This window comes from Dromiciops gliroides, chromosome 3, assembly GCF_019393635.1.
Source record: "Dromiciops gliroides isolate mDroGli1 chromosome 3, mDroGli1.pri, whole genome shotgun sequence".
Taxonomy (NCBI): domain Eukaryota; kingdom Metazoa; phylum Chordata; class Mammalia; order Microbiotheria; family Microbiotheriidae; genus Dromiciops; species Dromiciops gliroides.
The window spans coordinates 59,613,945-59,632,027 of NC_057863.1; the positions used below are offsets into that span (position 1 = coordinate 59,613,945).

The following is an 18,083-nucleotide window of genomic DNA, read 5'->3' on the forward strand; positions in this document are numbered from 1 at the left end:
TTTTGGGGGGTCCTCCTCTTTTCCCCAAAATCACTCACAAAGACTTCTTACTCTTGGGTTTTCTGGGGACAACTAGAGCCAAACTGAACAACTCTCGTCTGGATAGGCTTCAGTTTGCCAATGGGCTTCCTAAAATGTGGTCTCCAGAGCTCTCACCCTTATGGATAATGGTTTTGTTCTTAAATCATTTCCGAGTCTTTGGCATTATTATGCTCCCTACTTACCTCATTCCTGATTCCATTGAAAATGTGTTTCATTCTTCTAATTGCTCCTACCCAGAGTGTGCTTTCAACCCCACTTTGGAGTTCATCCCTTCACCACCCTGATCCTCACATTAATCTCCCGATCAATATAACTTACCTGTGCTCTATGATTTCCTAGCTTCTCATTCCTTATCGTTGAATAATAACAACTGACATTTACATAGCACCTTAGGTTTGCAAAGCTCTTTACATACATTATCCATTCTGCAAAATTAAGTGCTATAGTTATAAAAATGAGAATAGTTGAGATCTACCCTTAAATTTCAGACCTATATCCCTTTAGCCCCATCTTCAAATTCTGTCCAAACCTTTGGATTAGCTCATTTTCCCGATTTAGCCTGACCCCTTGATTCTTGTTTATGCCTTTTCCCCATTTCCTAATTCATCTTTATGTCATTAATTTATCCATGGGCTCACTGGCGCCATCTCCAAGACTTGGTCCTTGTCCCATAGCTCAATAACTTGATTTGTAATCCATACCTCATAGCATTCCTTAATCTCCACTGATTTTAATTCATTCAACAAACATTTATTAATCACCTACCACATGCAAGCACACTGTGTTAGGTCTCAGGAGAGGTTCAGAGTTTAGAGAAGGCTGGATCTTGTGGAGTTATATAGTCAGATAGTTAGAGTACTTGTTTACACAATGAGTATAAAAGTAGCTTGCATATGCTAAGTGTTTTTTAAATGTTTGCTGATTGATTGATTGTAAAATAAATTTCTGTGTAAGGGTTCAAGAGTGGGAGGTTATTATGGGAGGTATAATAGAGGAAAGATTTAATGAAATGCAGAACAACTGGTCCAGATCATTAAATTGCTTTGTCTCAGTAGGATTTTGGAAATAGGAAGGGGGCATGTTCCAATTTTGAAACAGAGTCAACAGCAAGACCTTGTCTGTGATCATCAGGAAAATACACACACACACACACACACACACACACCAACTTTTTAAATCTCAGAGGAACATTTCCTGAAAATATTTTTTTTTCTTTTCTTTTTGGTGGGGCAATGGGGGTTAAGTGACTTGCCCAGGGTCACACAGCTGGTAAGTGTCAAGTGTCTGAGGCTGGATTTGAACTTAGGTACTCCTGAATCCAGGGCCAGTGCTTTATCCACTGCGTCACCTAACCACCCCCAAAAGTATTTTTTTTTGTCTAAACATAACAGCCATGATCCAACATATTTTAAGGAATAGGATTAACCAACAATGACTAGCTGCATGCTTTTTCTTTTTTTGCTTAATTAAGGACCAAAGTCAATAAATAACTTAAATGACATAATATTTAAATTCTTAAGTCATTTGAAATATTATTATTATCTATGAATAACAATAATTTTTTGACATTTTAACCATCTTATTTAAATAATTCCATTCAGTAAGAAATAATTAATTGCTTGCTTTGTACAAGGGGGCTTTGTTAAGTGCTAGGAATACAAAGACAAAAAAGAAATAGTCCCAGCTGTCAGTCAGCTTAAATGAAAGATGTATTCATATAGTCCCCCAAACATCCAGTCCACCTAAATGCTTGCCTCTAAAATTGTTAGCTCTACTCTTTGGGTCTTTTTCTTTTAAATAATTATGATTTCTATTTAAAATGATGTAATTTTTGGTTTAATTCACATAGCAAGACTTTGCCTATCAGATGAACTGTATCACAAGGTGATTTTTATTATAAAATAAAAGTAGATTTATTTTTAGAAAAGATTTAATGGAGAAAGTGGCATTGAAGTTAGACTAAAGATTGGCTAAAGGTCTGATAGCTGAAGTGGGGGTAGGGGAGATGGAAATGGGTTACTGGGTTTTTCTTATTAAAGTTTACATAGGAAAATACCAGAGACTCCAGCAGTGTTATCCTAGGTGCCCAGGACCATAGAAGGTTTTTACTTCTGAACTTTATGTGAGACAATATAGACTAAACAGTATGAATTACTATGCAGGACACAAAGGCGAGCGTGGTGTGGATGGACAAAGAGGTTCAGATGGTGGTCCTGGACCTCCAGGACCCCCTGGACGCAAAGGAGACCCAGGAAAAGAAGGTTGTGGAGGTGTGCCAGGTAAGGCCCACTTTGGCTATGAGTGTTGTAGATCAGAGCTGTCTAAGCCAGATCACTGACGTCTTAAGATGGATGCAAGTAGCTTTCCCAGGTTGGTTCTTCTCTAACCTGATAGAAGAGAGCCAGGTTTCAATAACAAAACAAGCACAGATCTCCCTGAATATAACTTGATGCTAAACTATTATGAAGCCTTGTCAAAGGATTCCCTGAGTCCAGTGCAATGTTTAACAAACCCCTTGCCAATGAGCAAAGCCAGAGATATGTCTATCTTCAACCTCTCTCACTCTTCAGTTTTTACCAGATAATTACAAGCCAATCCACCTGGCATTGTCTGCAGTGACTTGCCCTAAGCAATTCAGCCAAAAGCTATTGGAAGGTGATGCTGAAGAAACGGCACTATCAGTCACTCTCCATGCCTTTGTCAACCCCTTTGGCTCCCAGTTTCTAGTACTTATTAACATCTGAAGTTTTTCTTAAGTATTAAAATATTTCTTGGAACAAACATAGAATCCAGTACTCTTTTCTGAGTCAGAATGAAAATATATGTAGTGAAAATTGGGAAAAAAAGCTTTTAAAGTATGAAACATGAGGTATTCCTGTGCTTTTTTCCCCCAAACAGGATAACTGTATGATTATGCCTCTAAGCCAACTGTTTTAGCATTCATATCTTATTCTTGTTAATATAGTACTAGCCTTGGAGTAAAAAGAAATTTGTGTTCATGTGGTATGGTGGGAAGAGCAGTGGCTCTTAAGTCAGAAGGCCTGAGCTCAAATTCCACCTTGGATGCTTACTACCTGAGTGATCTTGGGCAAATAACTAATTCAGTTTTCTCATCTTTAAAATCACCTCTTGGGTCTCTTCTAGCTCTACAGTTAGAGCCATGTATTAGCTGCATGACCCTAGAAAATCATTCAACTTCTCCGTGCCCTCATCAGTTCTCTAAGATTATAAATTACAAAGCAATTGTCAGTCTACATCAATGGAATAAATACTCTGATGAAATCATGGGTCTGGATAAAAGTGTGTGTGTGTGTGTGTGTGTGTGTGTGTGTGTGTGTGTGTGTGTGCTGGTCTATTGTACCAAACCACCATCTTTGATAGTTGCAATGGGGAAGATAGTACTGGTGGATTCAAAATCAGAAGATTTGGGCTTAAGTCCTGGTTCTGACACTTTCTGACTATGTGATGGGCAAGTCTCCTCAATTCTCTAAGCCTCATTTTCCTCACAGAGTCATTAGGAAGAAAGGACTTTGTGAACAGCAACAGACTGTTTAGACGTGGGCTTATTTTGTAGGCAGAATCTGTATAAGAAGCAAGAATAATACAAATAAAATGCACCGATACTACTGTGGGGTAGTTGAGATTAGGGCCTGGGATTGCATTTGGGGGTAGCTGCTCTCTCTATTGGTTCTCCTGAAAGCAAGAAACCACTGGAATGACCACAGAATCACCATGTACTGCCTATTCCTGATATTTACTGAATTCTTAGGGTAGTTAGATGGTGCCATAGAGCAAAGACCTCCAGTCTCAGAGTCAGGAAGATTCATCTTCCTGAGTTCAAATCTGGCCTCAGGGAAGCTAGGTGGCGCAGTGGATAAAGCACTAGCCCTGGATTCAGGAGGACCTGAGTTCAAATCTGGGATCAGACACTTGACACTTTCTAGCTGTTTGACTCTGGGCGAGTCACTTAACCCCAATTGCCTCACCAAAAAAAAAAAAAAATCTGGCCTCAGACACTTCTGAGCTGTGTGATCCTGGGCAAACCAATTAACCCAGTGTGCCTCCGTTTTCTCATCTGTAAAATGAGCTGACCCCAAATAGGGTCACAAAGAGTTGGACACAACTGAAACAACAGAACTCCCGTAATGAACAGACCCCCTAGAAATTCCTACATAAAGCAGGAGCTCTTATAATAATGACCAATTATATATTCAGGCATCTTCAATGAGCTAGATTGGAGGACAATCTTATTATAGGACAGGAGTTCTTAACCTGGGGCTACAAACTTAAAAGTTTTTTTGATAACTGTATTTAAAGATAACTGGCTTTTTTGGATAATACTATGTGCTTTATTCTATGTTTCTAAAAACATGATTCTGAGAAGAGGGCAACAGAGTTCACCATACTGACAAAGCAAAGTTAATAAGCATTTATTAAGTGCCTACTATGTAGCAGGTGTGGTGCTAAGCACTAAGGATACCAAGAATGGCAAACAGTTGCTCCCCTCAAGGAACTTACAGTCTAATAGCCAGTGGGACAGGAGAGACATTGCAAAGGACTCCAAATAAGATTAAGACAGAATATACTGGAGATCTATTAGTATCACAGGAACATAGAGAACTAGGAAAGACTTCTCATAAAAGGTGAGATTTTAGTTGAGACTTGAAATTAAATAGTTAAGAACTGTTGCTGTTTTTGTTGTTTGTCCTTCATTCTCAAAGATCAATGACACGACCACAGCGATATCTCAAGTTGCTGGAATCAAAGGCTCAGGGATCAGGGGTGGGGTGGGGTAAAGAGAGGGATGATGGTGGTCATGCACTATGGTAGCACTGATTTGCTATGTACATAAATGAAATATCCATTACTTGTTTAAACATCCTGGGTTGCCTTTATTTTTTTTTTTTCCTTTATACCACAAGGTCCCCCGGGCCCTACTGGGGATCCAGGACCCAAAGGTTCTGGAACTAGATACCTTAATGGATTCCTACTGGTTCTCCACAGTCAGACAGACAAAGAACCCTCTTGTCCTGAGGGAATGCCCAAGCTGTGGACTGGATATAGTCTGTTGTATCTGGAAGGCCAGGAGAAAGCACATAACCAAGACCTAGGTGAGCTTTTATAACAGTCTAACGACATAATGCTTTATCTGAATTTGTGGATATTGATATATTGGTATATTTTTATAAGACTCAATAATCAATTATTTTACAAATGTTTACTATAATAAAGCATAAAACTTTTAGTGGCACATTGGTGTTATAGTTAATATTTTCATTTCTTTTATTTCTTTTTATATAATTCTTTTCTTTTCTTTTTCTTTTTCTTTTTTTTTTTTTTGCAGGGCAATGAGGGTTAAGTGACTTGCCCAGGTTCCTCCCTTCCCTTTCTTAATCTTTTCCTCTTCCCAGAAGAAGCCTCTTGGCTGTCAAATGCCACTCAAGTACATTGAAAAATAGTAATGTTATCCCTAAATATATTTTATTTAAAATATAGAGAAAATTATTTCATGAAATGATGTGCATCAAGATAGTGTTATACACAATGGTGCACACATCGAAGACAATTACCTTATGTGGCCACATAGACAACTTTTGAGCTAAATTAGCCATATTTTATCATTTTTCAGAGCCTTGATAGGAGGATGAACTATGGTGGTCTCTTGGTATTTGTTAGTAGTTTTCTGTAAGACAGAATGAGGTTCAAAGCAACAGGTTTTAGTATCTCCTGCACTTGATCATGTTGGAGAATGCCATGGAGAAAGACAAAGAAGGACATGAAATGATTTCATTGTATCTTGTCCCTACTTAATTTGGGTCACCAGAATATGAAGTCTAAGTTCAGCTGTACAATTATAGGTTTGGCCCAGATGGTCTCTGGGGTCCCTTCTGGCTCTAAACCTTTAAGGTTAAGACCATTAGAAAAGAAGCAGGGGGCCTTACACCACAATTTCATCACCCCTAGGAATTATGTCTCTCAGTCAAGGGCTATAGCTATGCCAGCAATAATCCCTGTGGGCTCCTCTTTCCTAAAGGTCACTTCTCTGGGAATGAGAATATTCACAGAGAAAGAGCATCAGACTATCCTTCTTCTCCCTAGGTCTCGCTGGATCCTGCCTTCCAATGTTCAGCACTATGCCATTTGCCTATTGCAACATTAACCAAGTCTGCCATTATGCCAGAAGGAATGACAAATCCTATTGGCTGTCAAGCGCCGCTCCTCTACCCATGATGCCCCTCTCTGAAGACGAGATCCAAGCTTACATCAGCCGGTGCGCTGTGTGTGAGGCCCCAGCTCAGGCTATGGCCGTGCACAGCCAGGATCAAGCAATCCCTCCATGTCCACCCACCTGGAGGAGCCTTTGGATAGGGTATTCATTCCTAATGGTAAGCTGATGGCACCTACGTTGCCTGGGATTTTGGAGAGCTCTCCTATAGATCCTTTATCCCAGGATGAAATACTATTTCTTTGAGATATCAGCATCAATCAAGCAACCAACATTTATTAAGTGCCTCCTACCTGCCAGGCACTGTGCTAAGTGGTAGGGATTCAGAAAGAGGCAAAAGACAGCCCCTGCCCTCACAGAGCTTACAATCTAATGGTGGAGACAACATACAAGCAAATATACACAAACAAGCTACAGACAGGAGAAAAGAGAAATAATTAAAGGAGGGAAAGCAATGGAATTAAGAGGGGTTGGAACTGAAAAGGGAGTGAGGGGTTGAAGGTAAGACAGAGTGTGAGAAAGCCCTGGTGAGCCGTGGCCTGTTCAGGCGGATAGATATTTTGCACCTCAAATTTTGTTGTTGTTGTTGCTGTTGCTTTGATGGGCCGGGCTCATGAAATGAGCTTGTATTACCTTTTTTTGAAACTGGTTCTGCTTCCCTAGGGTGAATAATACTTCCTTGGGGAAGGTCTTCTTTTGTTCTCAGTATAGCCTTGTCAGAGAGGAAGATACTTTGGCCAACCCCCGGGTTTGATTAGGCTGCTCCTGGCCTTTGGCTTGAACCCTGCACTGGTCACCCTTTTCAGTCCCTCTTTCTGACACCTATTTCTCGGCTGTCTTTGTTGTCTTTTCAGCACACGGGGGCTGGGGATCAAGGAGGAGGCCAGTCCCTCACCTCACCTGGAAGCTGCCTGGAAGATTTCAGAGCGGCGCCATTCATCGAGTGCCAAGGACGGCAGGGGACTTGTCATTTCTTTGCTAATGAATACAGCTTCTGGCTAACGACGGTGCCACCGGACTCGCCGCTCTCCTCAGCCCCTTTGCCAGACACCTTAAAACAAGGACGGGCACAACGCCAAAAGATCAGCAGATGCCAGGTCTGCATGAAGTATAGCTAAGGAGCGGCCCTGTGTCACCCTGCTGATGACTCACGCAGAGACTTCCGAGGGGGAAGAAGGGAGTTGGGTTAAAAGATTCTAATGGTGCTTTATTACAGGGATTTCATTTTTCAGATGATCCTTGACTTAAACGTGGTTATCCTGACAGTACTGTACCCCCTTCTCAGTTCAGTACAGATCGAGCAAAAGCTTGGATCTGGCTGGACCTCTCCATTTAGGTAGGGCCCAAATATCGTTTATCATCTTTTGAAGGACGGAAGATCTGGCTTTATCGACCATGAATGCTCATTTATAGTAAGGCAAAGAAATCACAAATGGCCTGATTGTGCATTCTTGTAATCAGAAGCTTCTTTCGTGGGTTCATAAAACCCACAGCAGTTGAAGCTAGTCATTCTCTGAGCACAAAAGGCTGAAGGATGACTTTTTATAGGAAAAAGTATATACATAGCCCAACAGAGCCAGAAAATGAAAGTTCTTAAAAAAATCATACCAGGTTTTATTCAAATCATCATAGAATTCTTCAAGCACTTTAAAAAGGTCATGAAACCGTGATCCAAAGACACAAAGGAAGCAGACCACTGGTGTTAGCAGTTCACTTCCAAGGAGAAAGACTTACAGTCACTGTATCCCAGAAACACATCACATTTGCATAAAAACATCAGAGAAACATAAGCCATTACCTACTCGTTTGCATTTTTCCCTGAGAACAGAAATGCCTCCTCTGACAGTCCTTTTGAAAAGTAGCAATTATGAAAAAAAGTATATTCAATAAGAGATTAAGCCCCTAAAAGCTGGTAATGAATATGAAGATAGAGATTCATTAAAATGGTGGACCTCACCCCCCCCTTCCCCCCAATTCACCAAACTTCCAAACAGGTGATTTCCCTGCAAGGAATATGGTCTGTCCTGAAGTGTGGGCATGCCACTGGGGATGCCACATGCACAAGGGATACAAAGTAACCACACTGTATACGCAGCATCTCCTCACCCTTCCCAGGAAAGATGGGCTAGTTCCTTTACATCCTTATAATAGACACTTTTCTCTCCATGTACATTAATGGTACCTTATGTGGAAAAGTGATGGAGCCATCATTATGAGAGAAAATTAAGGGTTGGCTTAATTAATCTTGTTTTTGTTTTTGGTGAGGCAATTGGGGTTAAGTGACTTGCCCAGGGTCACACAGCTAGTAAGTTTAAGTGTCTGAGGACAGATTTGAACTCAAGTCCTCCTGAATCCAGGGCCGGTGCTCTATCCACTGTGCCACCTAGCTACCCCGGCTTAATTAATCTTAAGGAAGCATATTCACATAGGCCAAGGTCATACCACTGAAAAGACACAGAAATATTCATAAAAGACAGCCACATTCTGCTATCCACTATAGATGTTTATATATGTATGTTATGTTTGTGTGTTAAACTCTCCTTTTCCAAAATTTCTAATTCTCAAATGTTATCTTTGTACAGTAAGGCAAAGTGACACTTTGACATTGGACAGATTGACATTTTCATTAAAAATTCAGAAGACATTTATGTCTTAATTTTTAAGTGAAGCCATCTGTATGCCAAATGATCTATTCTCCATTTCTCTGAGAATCCAGCATCCCGATACGAAAATCTTAAAATAGCGACGAATTTCCATGTCTAAAAAAAGGTCTGACACAACAACAAAGTGTAGGCTGGAGGCTTTTGAGGAACCCAAAAAAAAACTCAGTCTGAAATCTAGAGAAAAACAATCACTGACTCATGAGACAATGATACTCCCAATGACTGGAGTTTAAATTATCCCAAAGAAAAAAGTACCCACAAAGAAAGGAGAGAAGTCCACTCTAAATAACTCAAGTGTGTAGAGGATGAAATTGTATGAGAGCCAGGAAGATCCCTATATTTAGGGCGAGGGATGGATGGATGGACTTGATACCCAACATCAAAAATGGAAGCATGGACTATGGTATCCTCGATGTCTTTTCTGGTTTACAAAAAGAGTTTAAATTACAAAATAAAATGTTGCGAAATGTATGTTTCCAAGTGTTTGAAAAAAAACAAAGAGCAACTAACAAAAACATTTTATGTTTTAATGACACAGCATGTTTGCACATGGCTGGTCAACTTGACACACATTTAGAGTATCCAGAATTCAATGTCAATTAAAAGATTTGTAATTAACCTTTTGCCCTTATTCCAGTATTTTTTCTCTTAAGGATAATCACCTGGATAAATTTATGGAATTTAATTTTATAAATCATTTGCCCATCACCAAGTGTCAAGTCCCCTAAAAGGACTTCACAGTGCTCATATACGGGCATTTTATGAGCCCATGGTTGGTTCTAAGTGTGGGGTAAAGAGAAATATTGGCATGTCACATGCTAAGTGAAACATTTTTCCATTGACTTTAAAACATTCTATTTATTTCTACTTCAAATACATAAAAATAAAATCTTAAATCGATGAACGATTTGCTTTGTACTGGGTCTGAAACAGTGTCACTGCAATCATTTAAAAGATCTTACGATCTCACCTTATTGTCCAAAATCAGCATCAATGATCTTAAAAAAAAAACAAAAACAAAAACCAAATCCAAACTTGGGATATTCAACCTGCCTAAAAAGAATTTAAATACAATCCCCAGAGAAATGTCATTATGAATTATGGGAGTTCTTTTTGCTAATTCCCTAGATTCATGACTGATGCTTTTTTCCCCTTGTCGTTACTTTTCTTTTCCAAATAAGTTTTATTGATATATATTTTTTAGTATTTCCCCCTCCTTCCCTCATCCCCCCTCCCCACTGTACCCTCCCTTGTAAAAAGCTTTTTAGCATTCCATTCTATTGGATTTCAATTCTCAAAGTCACTCTACTGGAAAGATGACTGCAATTCCCCGTGGTGATAGTGTCATGAGGTTCTGCAGAGAACTGAACAAAATCTGAATTGAAATTTGTATTTTGCAACCGTCGTTGCTGTTCAAGGCTCAGCACTCTGCATAATGCATTTAAAAACACCAAGGCTGACTGGTGCACACACTTGAAATGCTTGAATTTTTATAGTGCTTAAATATTTAATGATTCATGAGGAAGAATGCAAAATATGTGCAATAAATTGTATCACTTTCTCTAACTTGTGGCTGTAAAATTAGAAAATCTCTTAACACATAATGTCTGCCCGGTGATAAAATTCAGCAATTGACGGTGAAAGCTGTTGTATTTCCATCTAGCAGCCTGGCTTGTCTTGCATAAAATACTATGATGATCTCCAAAAACAACTCTGGTTTGTCTGCTCCCATATATTCCTCCCAAGGCAAAATTAGTCATTCACCTTTCACCTAGCTCTTTAAATGGGTAAGAGAGAAGATTTCATCTGTGAGAAGGCAAGGGGAGGTGGAGAACCAGACTCTCTCACCGGAAGAACAGAAAAGACAGAGTTCACCTTGTATCCGATGAGAAACAAAGGTGGGATTCCGAAAGATCTTTGAAGGGTTGCTCAGTCTACTTATCACTGAGACAGGACAGTTCCTTGGAGGCAGAGGCTGGGTTGCATGATTAGTTCCTCCCACTTCACAGTGTTTTAATGTTGGCAGAGTGTGTTCCCCACAAGAGCCCCCTGAAGCAGATGCCCAAGGTCACACAGCTTAGTGAGCTTCAGAGTGGAGATTTCTTTTGTGTTTGTTTTCAATGTGGTACCTACACACAGCTCAACTGGACACTTAGTGAGCTTTCAAAATATATTTGCTGGTTCTTGATTTTTTCCTCCAACCCCAGCATTTTCACAATGGATTCTCCTACTTAAAAAAAGAAAGCTAACATTTATATAGAGCTTATTTTGTTCCAGGGACTGGGCTAAGCACTTTAAAGTTATTATCTCATTTGATTCTCACGAAAAGTCTCAGGAGGCAGGTGCTATTATTATCCAAGGAGGCAAACTGGGTTAGGTGGCTTGCCTAGGGTCACACAGCTAGTGTTCTGAGGCCACATTTGAACTCAGGTCTTCCTGACACCAGGCCTGGAGCTCTACCCACTGCACAAGAATTTTTCATAATGGAGTCTCCTACTTCTGTCTAAAGCCCACCCCAATCTAAAATAATAATTGATATTTATATAGTGTTTTCTATGTGCCAGGCACTGTGTTAAGTACTTTTACAATTGTGATCTCATTTGATCCGCACAAGAACCCTGGAAGTAGATGCTATTATAAATCCCAATTTACAGATGAGGGAACTGAGACAGACAGATTAAGTGACTTGTCCAGAGTCAAACATAAGTATCTGAGGTTAAATTTGAACTCAGATCTGACTTCAGGAACTTCTACATCAGGAGTTGACAAGCTGGAGACTATGAACTTGTGTTTTATATATATATATATAATTTTGGAGGCAGCTAGATGGTGCTTGATAAAGCACTGGCTCTGGATTCAGGAGGGCCTGAGTTCAAATTCAGCTTCAGACATTTGACACTTACTAGCTGTGTGACCCTGAGCAAGTCACTTAATCTTCATTGCCCCACAAAAAACCAAAACACAAAATATTATTTTGATCGCTATTTGAGCATAATTGGTTTTCTTTATATTTCTATTTAATTTCTGCATTTATTATTATATTTAAAACATTATCCTGAAAAGGGGTCCATAGGCTTGACCAGAGACTCAAGGTTTCCACGTCACCAAGAAATCAGAGAACCCCTGTTCTAGATGGATTGTGATGCCCTGAATACCTGCACCTTGTGGAATTCCTATTGTAAATTCCCCATGTGAGTCAGGCTTTGGGGGGATCCTGTCACTCTTACCCTGAATGCTGCATTACTTTGGCCAGGAGTGTGGGTTCATTTCAAGGCAGGTGTACTCTGACTTGGAGCTGCTCTGGCCACCATGTTGGGTTAGAGTGGTTCGAGGGTGAACCACGGATTTAGCAGCCCCTGGATGCTTTTTTTTGAGAACTTCAAAAATCCTCTAGCTAACAAGACAGATCTAACCTCCCAAAGCTGCCTTGCAATCACCCTAGACTTCTAAAGGTCATGGCACTGCCAAGGTTAGAGTCAGGCCAAGCCACTGGAATACAGATGCCAATGTAAAGCCCATACCATATTGACTGTGGTCTGGCACATTGGCTACACCTACAATTACAGCATTTATTACCATTTCAACTCTTCATTAGATAGTCATTCAAAGGATGGGCATCATTCTCACTGATTGCATATTGGTCATTTATTGGCATCAACTGAATTCCCCAAGTGAATAAAAAAATTGGGAGGGGGGGTAGATACAAACTAGTTGTGTTCTTGTATTTGTATTGGGGGTAGGGAAAGCTATCCGTAAAGGAAAGGTTAAGTTCTTCAGGACCAAAATCTTAATTCTGTGATCACTCATGATTCATGTTGGGTTTCTTTGCCCAAATCTGTCCTCCTGATGAATACATTGTAACTACAGCAACTTCCACACTGGGTATCTAAGTGTGTCACAGAAATACTACCCAACTCCCTGAGTTGTTTGCGCAATAATATTCCATAGGCGTGTTAGGCCGTGTTTTCAGGAAGGAATGTGACCTGTTGTAGCAGACAAATTGTTCCCCTCAATCATAATTGTTATTCCCACTTCAAGTAGTTCCTTCCTTTTTAGTATGATGGAATGGAAGGAGCTCCAGACAAAATCTAAGAGCCAGATTCTAGCTTGAATAACTTTGGGCATTTAGCCACTTCACCTTTCTGGGGTGCCTCGGTTTCCTCTTCTATCATATCATGGATATCTATCCAGTGTGTGCCTGGGGTTTGACCCAAAAGTTGCAGTGAGAATGACCAGGGATCCAGAGCCTACCAGAGGTGGGTGGGTGTGGCTTTCCCTGGCTGTGGGACCCACCTGGCTCTGAGCCAGAAGTAAAAAAGGACTTACCTGGACTCTTGTTGCTCCACAATCCAGGGTCCCTTTACCAGGGTCTTCCCAGGACCTAACTCCTTTCCTCATCCCCTGGGGGTCCTCTGCTCCTGCCTGGGGACTGTAGCTGGTTATAGCTAAGTCAGGGAAAATTCTACTAGATCTTGGCCTCTTCGTCTTTTTGTGTGTGTCCTGGACCCCTTTGGCAGTCTGGTGAAGCCTCTGAACCCCTGCTCAGAATAATGTTCTAAACTGCATAAATGTGAGGGCAGCTAGGTGGCGCAGTGGGTAAAGCACCAGCCCTGGATTCAGGAGGACCTGAGTTCAAATTCGGCCTCAGACACTTGACACATTAGCTGTGTGACCTTGGGTATGTCACTTAACCCTCCTTGCCCCTCTAAAAAAAGCGCATAAATGTGATTACCAAGGAAATCCATTATTTTGCAGTAGTTATTAAAACATTTTTTTAAAAAGTTCATAAATCCCAGGTTAAGAAGTTCCAATCTAGACATCTGGCTCCTCTGGCCATTGTTTTCTGTGGCCCAGATAGGAGTTGATAGTCCTGGGGGTCTGGATATTACAAGGAAGACAAAAGAGTTAAAATTTTAAAAGGCCACCCCTTAAAGTAACCTGGTTTTAAACTCCACCCTCGGCCCTTCATGGCAAAGGACAGGGTCTGGGGAATTGGAAAATTCTTTTTCAGCCTAGAATATAAAACTGAAAATGTTCTCCATCAGTTTGATTCAAAAGAGCCTTTTGCAAAGTTTGTGGGGTTTTTTTTGGTGGGGCAATGAGGGTTAAGTGACTTGCCCAGGGTCACACAGCTAGTGTCAAGTGTCTTAAGCCAGATTTGAACTCAGGTCCTCCCAAATCCAGGGCTGGTGTTTAATCTACTGTGCCACCTACCTGCTCTGCAAAGTTTGTATTTTAAATAAGGTTTTAGTTGTTACTTTAAAGGGAGTTTAATTTTCTTTAGCTTATTGTTGTTGTTAAAAATAAGGACAAACAATGAAAACAGTTTTCAGTTTCTTTAACTTGAGCAATAACAAGAATGTCCTTAATGATGTGTATTCCATCAATTTTAAAAAATATTACAAATCCTTTCAAAAACTAATGTGAGGGGCAGCTGGGTGGTGCTGTGGATAGAGCACCGGCCCTGGATTCAGGAGGACCTGAGTTCAAATCCGGCCTCAGACACTTAACAATTACTAGCTGTGTGACCCTGGGCAAGTCACTTAACCTCAATTGCCTCACCAAAAAACAAAACAAAACCCCAAAACCAAAAAAAACCAAAAACCTAATGTGAACATTCCCAGAGTGCACACCCCAATTAAATGTGCAAGGCATGGGCATGTATGAAATGACACCCCCGAAGGGACCTCAGAGAGGGTTGATTAAATATAAGCAGGTGAAAATGAGATTACGTGGAAGAACTTTGGAGATTGTCAAGAGTTAATGGCATAATCTGAAATGCTGCCCAGAGGCAGAGGTCAGGGCAGAGTACAGAGTCAATACTATCCTGATGTCACGGTGTATGCTGGATTGGGGAAAAGCAACAAAAGGGTGGCTACTTGTGCAGAGGGAGTGAGGGTCAAAATGTCACACCTGACATGCTGTCATCCTCTCAGAACTTGGTACCAATCTGTGATGAGCTCTAGAGGGCATTAGTTTTAAAAACCTCTTATTAATGAATTTATTGGGTAATTAAAAGCTCTCTGTAAAAGGGACAACGTGGTGTAGTGGAGAGAGCTGGCCTCAAAGCCAGAAAGAGGTGGGTTCGAATCTGGGCTTGGACACATGCTAGTTATGTGACTTTGTGCAAGACAATGACACCTCTCAGTGCTCTGGGCAAATGAAACTATATGCTGATAAGGTACTGGCCTGATTGATGGAGGTCTTCTTCCTCCAGTGAGTTCCGTATGCCAGTGCAATTACAGGTCTAGTCCCAATGCCCATCTCTCTATCTCCACACGTGAACATCTTAGATTGCTTCTAGTCCTTGCACTCCATGAGGACCGAGATTACGTCTTACCTTGCTAGTCCCCCAGCTCCCAATACAGTACTAGGCACACAGTAAGCATTTAATGAGTGAACGTTGTGTTATAATAAGTATACATTATATTTTATCACTCTATCTTTGATAATCTTAGGTCTGAGAAATTTAAGTAACATGTTAAGGGGGCAAGAAAAGGCCCCCACTCAAGATAAATGTAGAGTTGTTATAGATATTCCACTCTGCCAGCCTGGGCACTTTGTCTTCAGCTCCTCACCTTTGGGGCATGAACATCTCAAAAGGAAAGATGGGGAGCCCTGGAGAATGTGGAGACCAGCGACTTTTCCATCTTCTACATCCTCTATTCATCATCTCACCATTGTGGTTATTCCTCTCAGTGAATGGTGCAGAATACAATCCAATGACATCTTCTCATGCAGTGGGCAGGTGTCCATGCATCTTGTCCAAACTACTCCTACTACTACTTCTTCTTCTTTTTGCAGGGCAGTGAGGGTTAAGTGACTTGCCCAGGGTCACACAGCTAGTAAGTGTCAAGTGTCTGAGGCTGGATTTGAACTCAGGTCCTCCTGAATCTAGGGCCTGTGCTTTATCCACTATGCCACCTAGCTGCCCCCTTGTCCAAACTTCTAATAGCAGGTGAACATTCCAATCTGCCCTAGGCTAGCACCGCTTTGTAAGCACTGTGATAGAGCCGCCAGATGCTCCTTGCAAGGCCATCAGCTGTTCTGGTTGCTGGACTGCTTTTATGACCTCCAACTCCTTTGAATATCTTCAGAGCTGTGGGAACTACCAACTCTACTGCAGATTCTCTGTTCCCATAAGGGGGGGAAAGTATGAAGATGAACAGCCTAAACTAAACCCTCACCCTTTCTTGATTGAAATATATCCATGAATATGCACACACATGCGCGCGCGTGCGCGCGCACACACACACACACACACAGAGTTTACTGATGCAATCAAGTTGGAAATTGTCTACCTAAGCAACATGGCGACTTGACTTGACTGAGCTGTGGTGCCTCACCATGTTGTCATCAAATGCTGTTTCAGCCAGAAAATGCTGCATGCAGACTACATAAATGCCCAGAAACAAGGAGATGCTACCAGATCCAGGTGCTTCTTTAGGGAACCCTCACTGGTCCTGAATGGAATTGTTGGGTTGGAGGTTTGTATGATCAGATACACAAGAAGGAAGGTGATGTCACTTTGATGGACACTTCACATCGTCGGAGGAGCTCTTGTGCCATCGGCCAGCAAGCGCATCACCTTCTGAAGACTCGGGATAGTTCCTTTGTCCACGTTTTCTCCACATGTTGCTGCAAATGTGATGTGTGAATTACTCATGCACTGGAGCTGAAGCCAAGACCACTTATAATGTCAGATGGGAATGTGTGTCCTGATGGGGTGTGCATGCATGCCTTGGATCTTCCTTTTGCCCCTTCCCCACATGGTGCTGGAAAGAAAGAGAAAGAACATACACCAAGAAGAAACTGGGCTCGCTCGTCTTTATTTGTCTTTCTGGTGACTGTAAAACTGAGTGCTTTCACTTCTATTCACAGACATTTGATGACCATCTATCTGCGGAATACTAGAGGACAAAAGGAAGCCTAGGATGGCTTCTGCCCTCAAAAAACTTACAATCTAGACAGGGAGACAGGGCACAGAAACATCAGAAATCAACATCATAAGGCCATGTAAGACAAGGGTAAAGTGAATGATATAAGCTTTAAAAAAAAGTCTGATCTAAGGTTAGGGAGAGGAGAGAGTGCTGTGGGTGGGAGTTAGGGTCAGGAAAAGCTTAATGTAAGAAGGTAAAACTGAGCTGGACTTCAAAGAACCATTAAGATATCAACATATATAGAGGAAAGGAGAGTACAGTCTAATTGGAATGAACAGTATAAAAAGAAAGGAGGGAGGCAGGTAGGTGGTGCAGTGGATAGAGCACCAGCCCTGGATTCAGGAGGACCTGAATTCAAATGCGGCCTCAGACACTTAACACTTACTAGCTGTGTGGCCCTGGGCAAGTCACTTAACCCCAATTGCCTCACACAAGGAAAAAAAAAGAAGCGGGGGGGGGGGGGGGGGCAGGAAGGTAGGGTGGAGTGTGCTCATGTCCCATTCAAGGGAGAGTGAAGGAGATAGGGAGGGGTGTGTGTGTGTGTGTGTGTGCATGTGTGTTTTCTCTCTCTAGGTATATATACATATATATTTATATGATGTGTATATGTGTAGGCATATATACATATACCCCCCTACATATTTTACAGGAGAAAGTCCAGACTGCTCAGCCAAATACAATTTGGCCCTGACCTATCTTTCCAAACAATGAGGAGTTATCTTAAAGTTTTGTGGGCAGCAGAGTGACATGATGGGCATTGTTTTAGGATGAAGGAGGAGAACAGTGGGAGGGAAGGAGAGATTGGCCAAAAGATGACTTCAATAGTCCAGGTGTGAGTTATAAGGGCTTGACCTGAGTGATGGCACAGGAAGGAAAGGATAGACATTGAAGGACGTTGTAAAGGCAGCATATCTGGGACCTAAATCTATAGCACTGGCTGCCCTTTCCTATAATATTCAAAAAGCTCTCCCAGGAAACCAAGAGTGGGAGTAGAAAGGCCGAGTGTGAGACAACCTCTTTGTCTCTCAGTCTGCCAGGGTCATTCTATTATCCATTGAGAAATTTGCTTTGATGGATACTGGAAACAGACACCAGAGACACCCACCTTTGGTCACAGACTACTTAGTATGGCGCCAGCACCTGCCTGTATTCAAGGAGGCGCCACTGCTTGTAAAGAAAAAAGAATAAAAAAAATGCATACATCCCTTTGGC

General features: G+C 41.4%; 1 protein-coding gene across 1 annotated transcript in view; it reads left to right on the plus strand.

Moving 5' to 3' along the window:
- The window catches only part of COL4A4 (collagen type IV alpha 4 chain), a 159,695-nt gene extending 149,369 nt beyond the window's left edge, over positions 1-10,326 (plus strand). The window contains exons 44-47 of the mRNA XM_043995203.1: positions 2,205-2,321; positions 4,965-5,153; positions 6,142-6,428; positions 7,123-10,326. Coding sequence (XP_043851138.1) covers positions 2,205-2,321; positions 4,965-5,153; positions 6,142-6,428; positions 7,123-7,386 — 857 coding nt within the window. The 3' untranslated portion in view covers positions 7,387-10,326. The remainder of the gene's footprint in view (positions 1-2,204; positions 2,322-4,964; positions 5,154-6,141; positions 6,429-7,122) is intronic.
- The last annotated feature ends 7,757 nt before the right edge of the window (positions 10,327-18,083 follow it).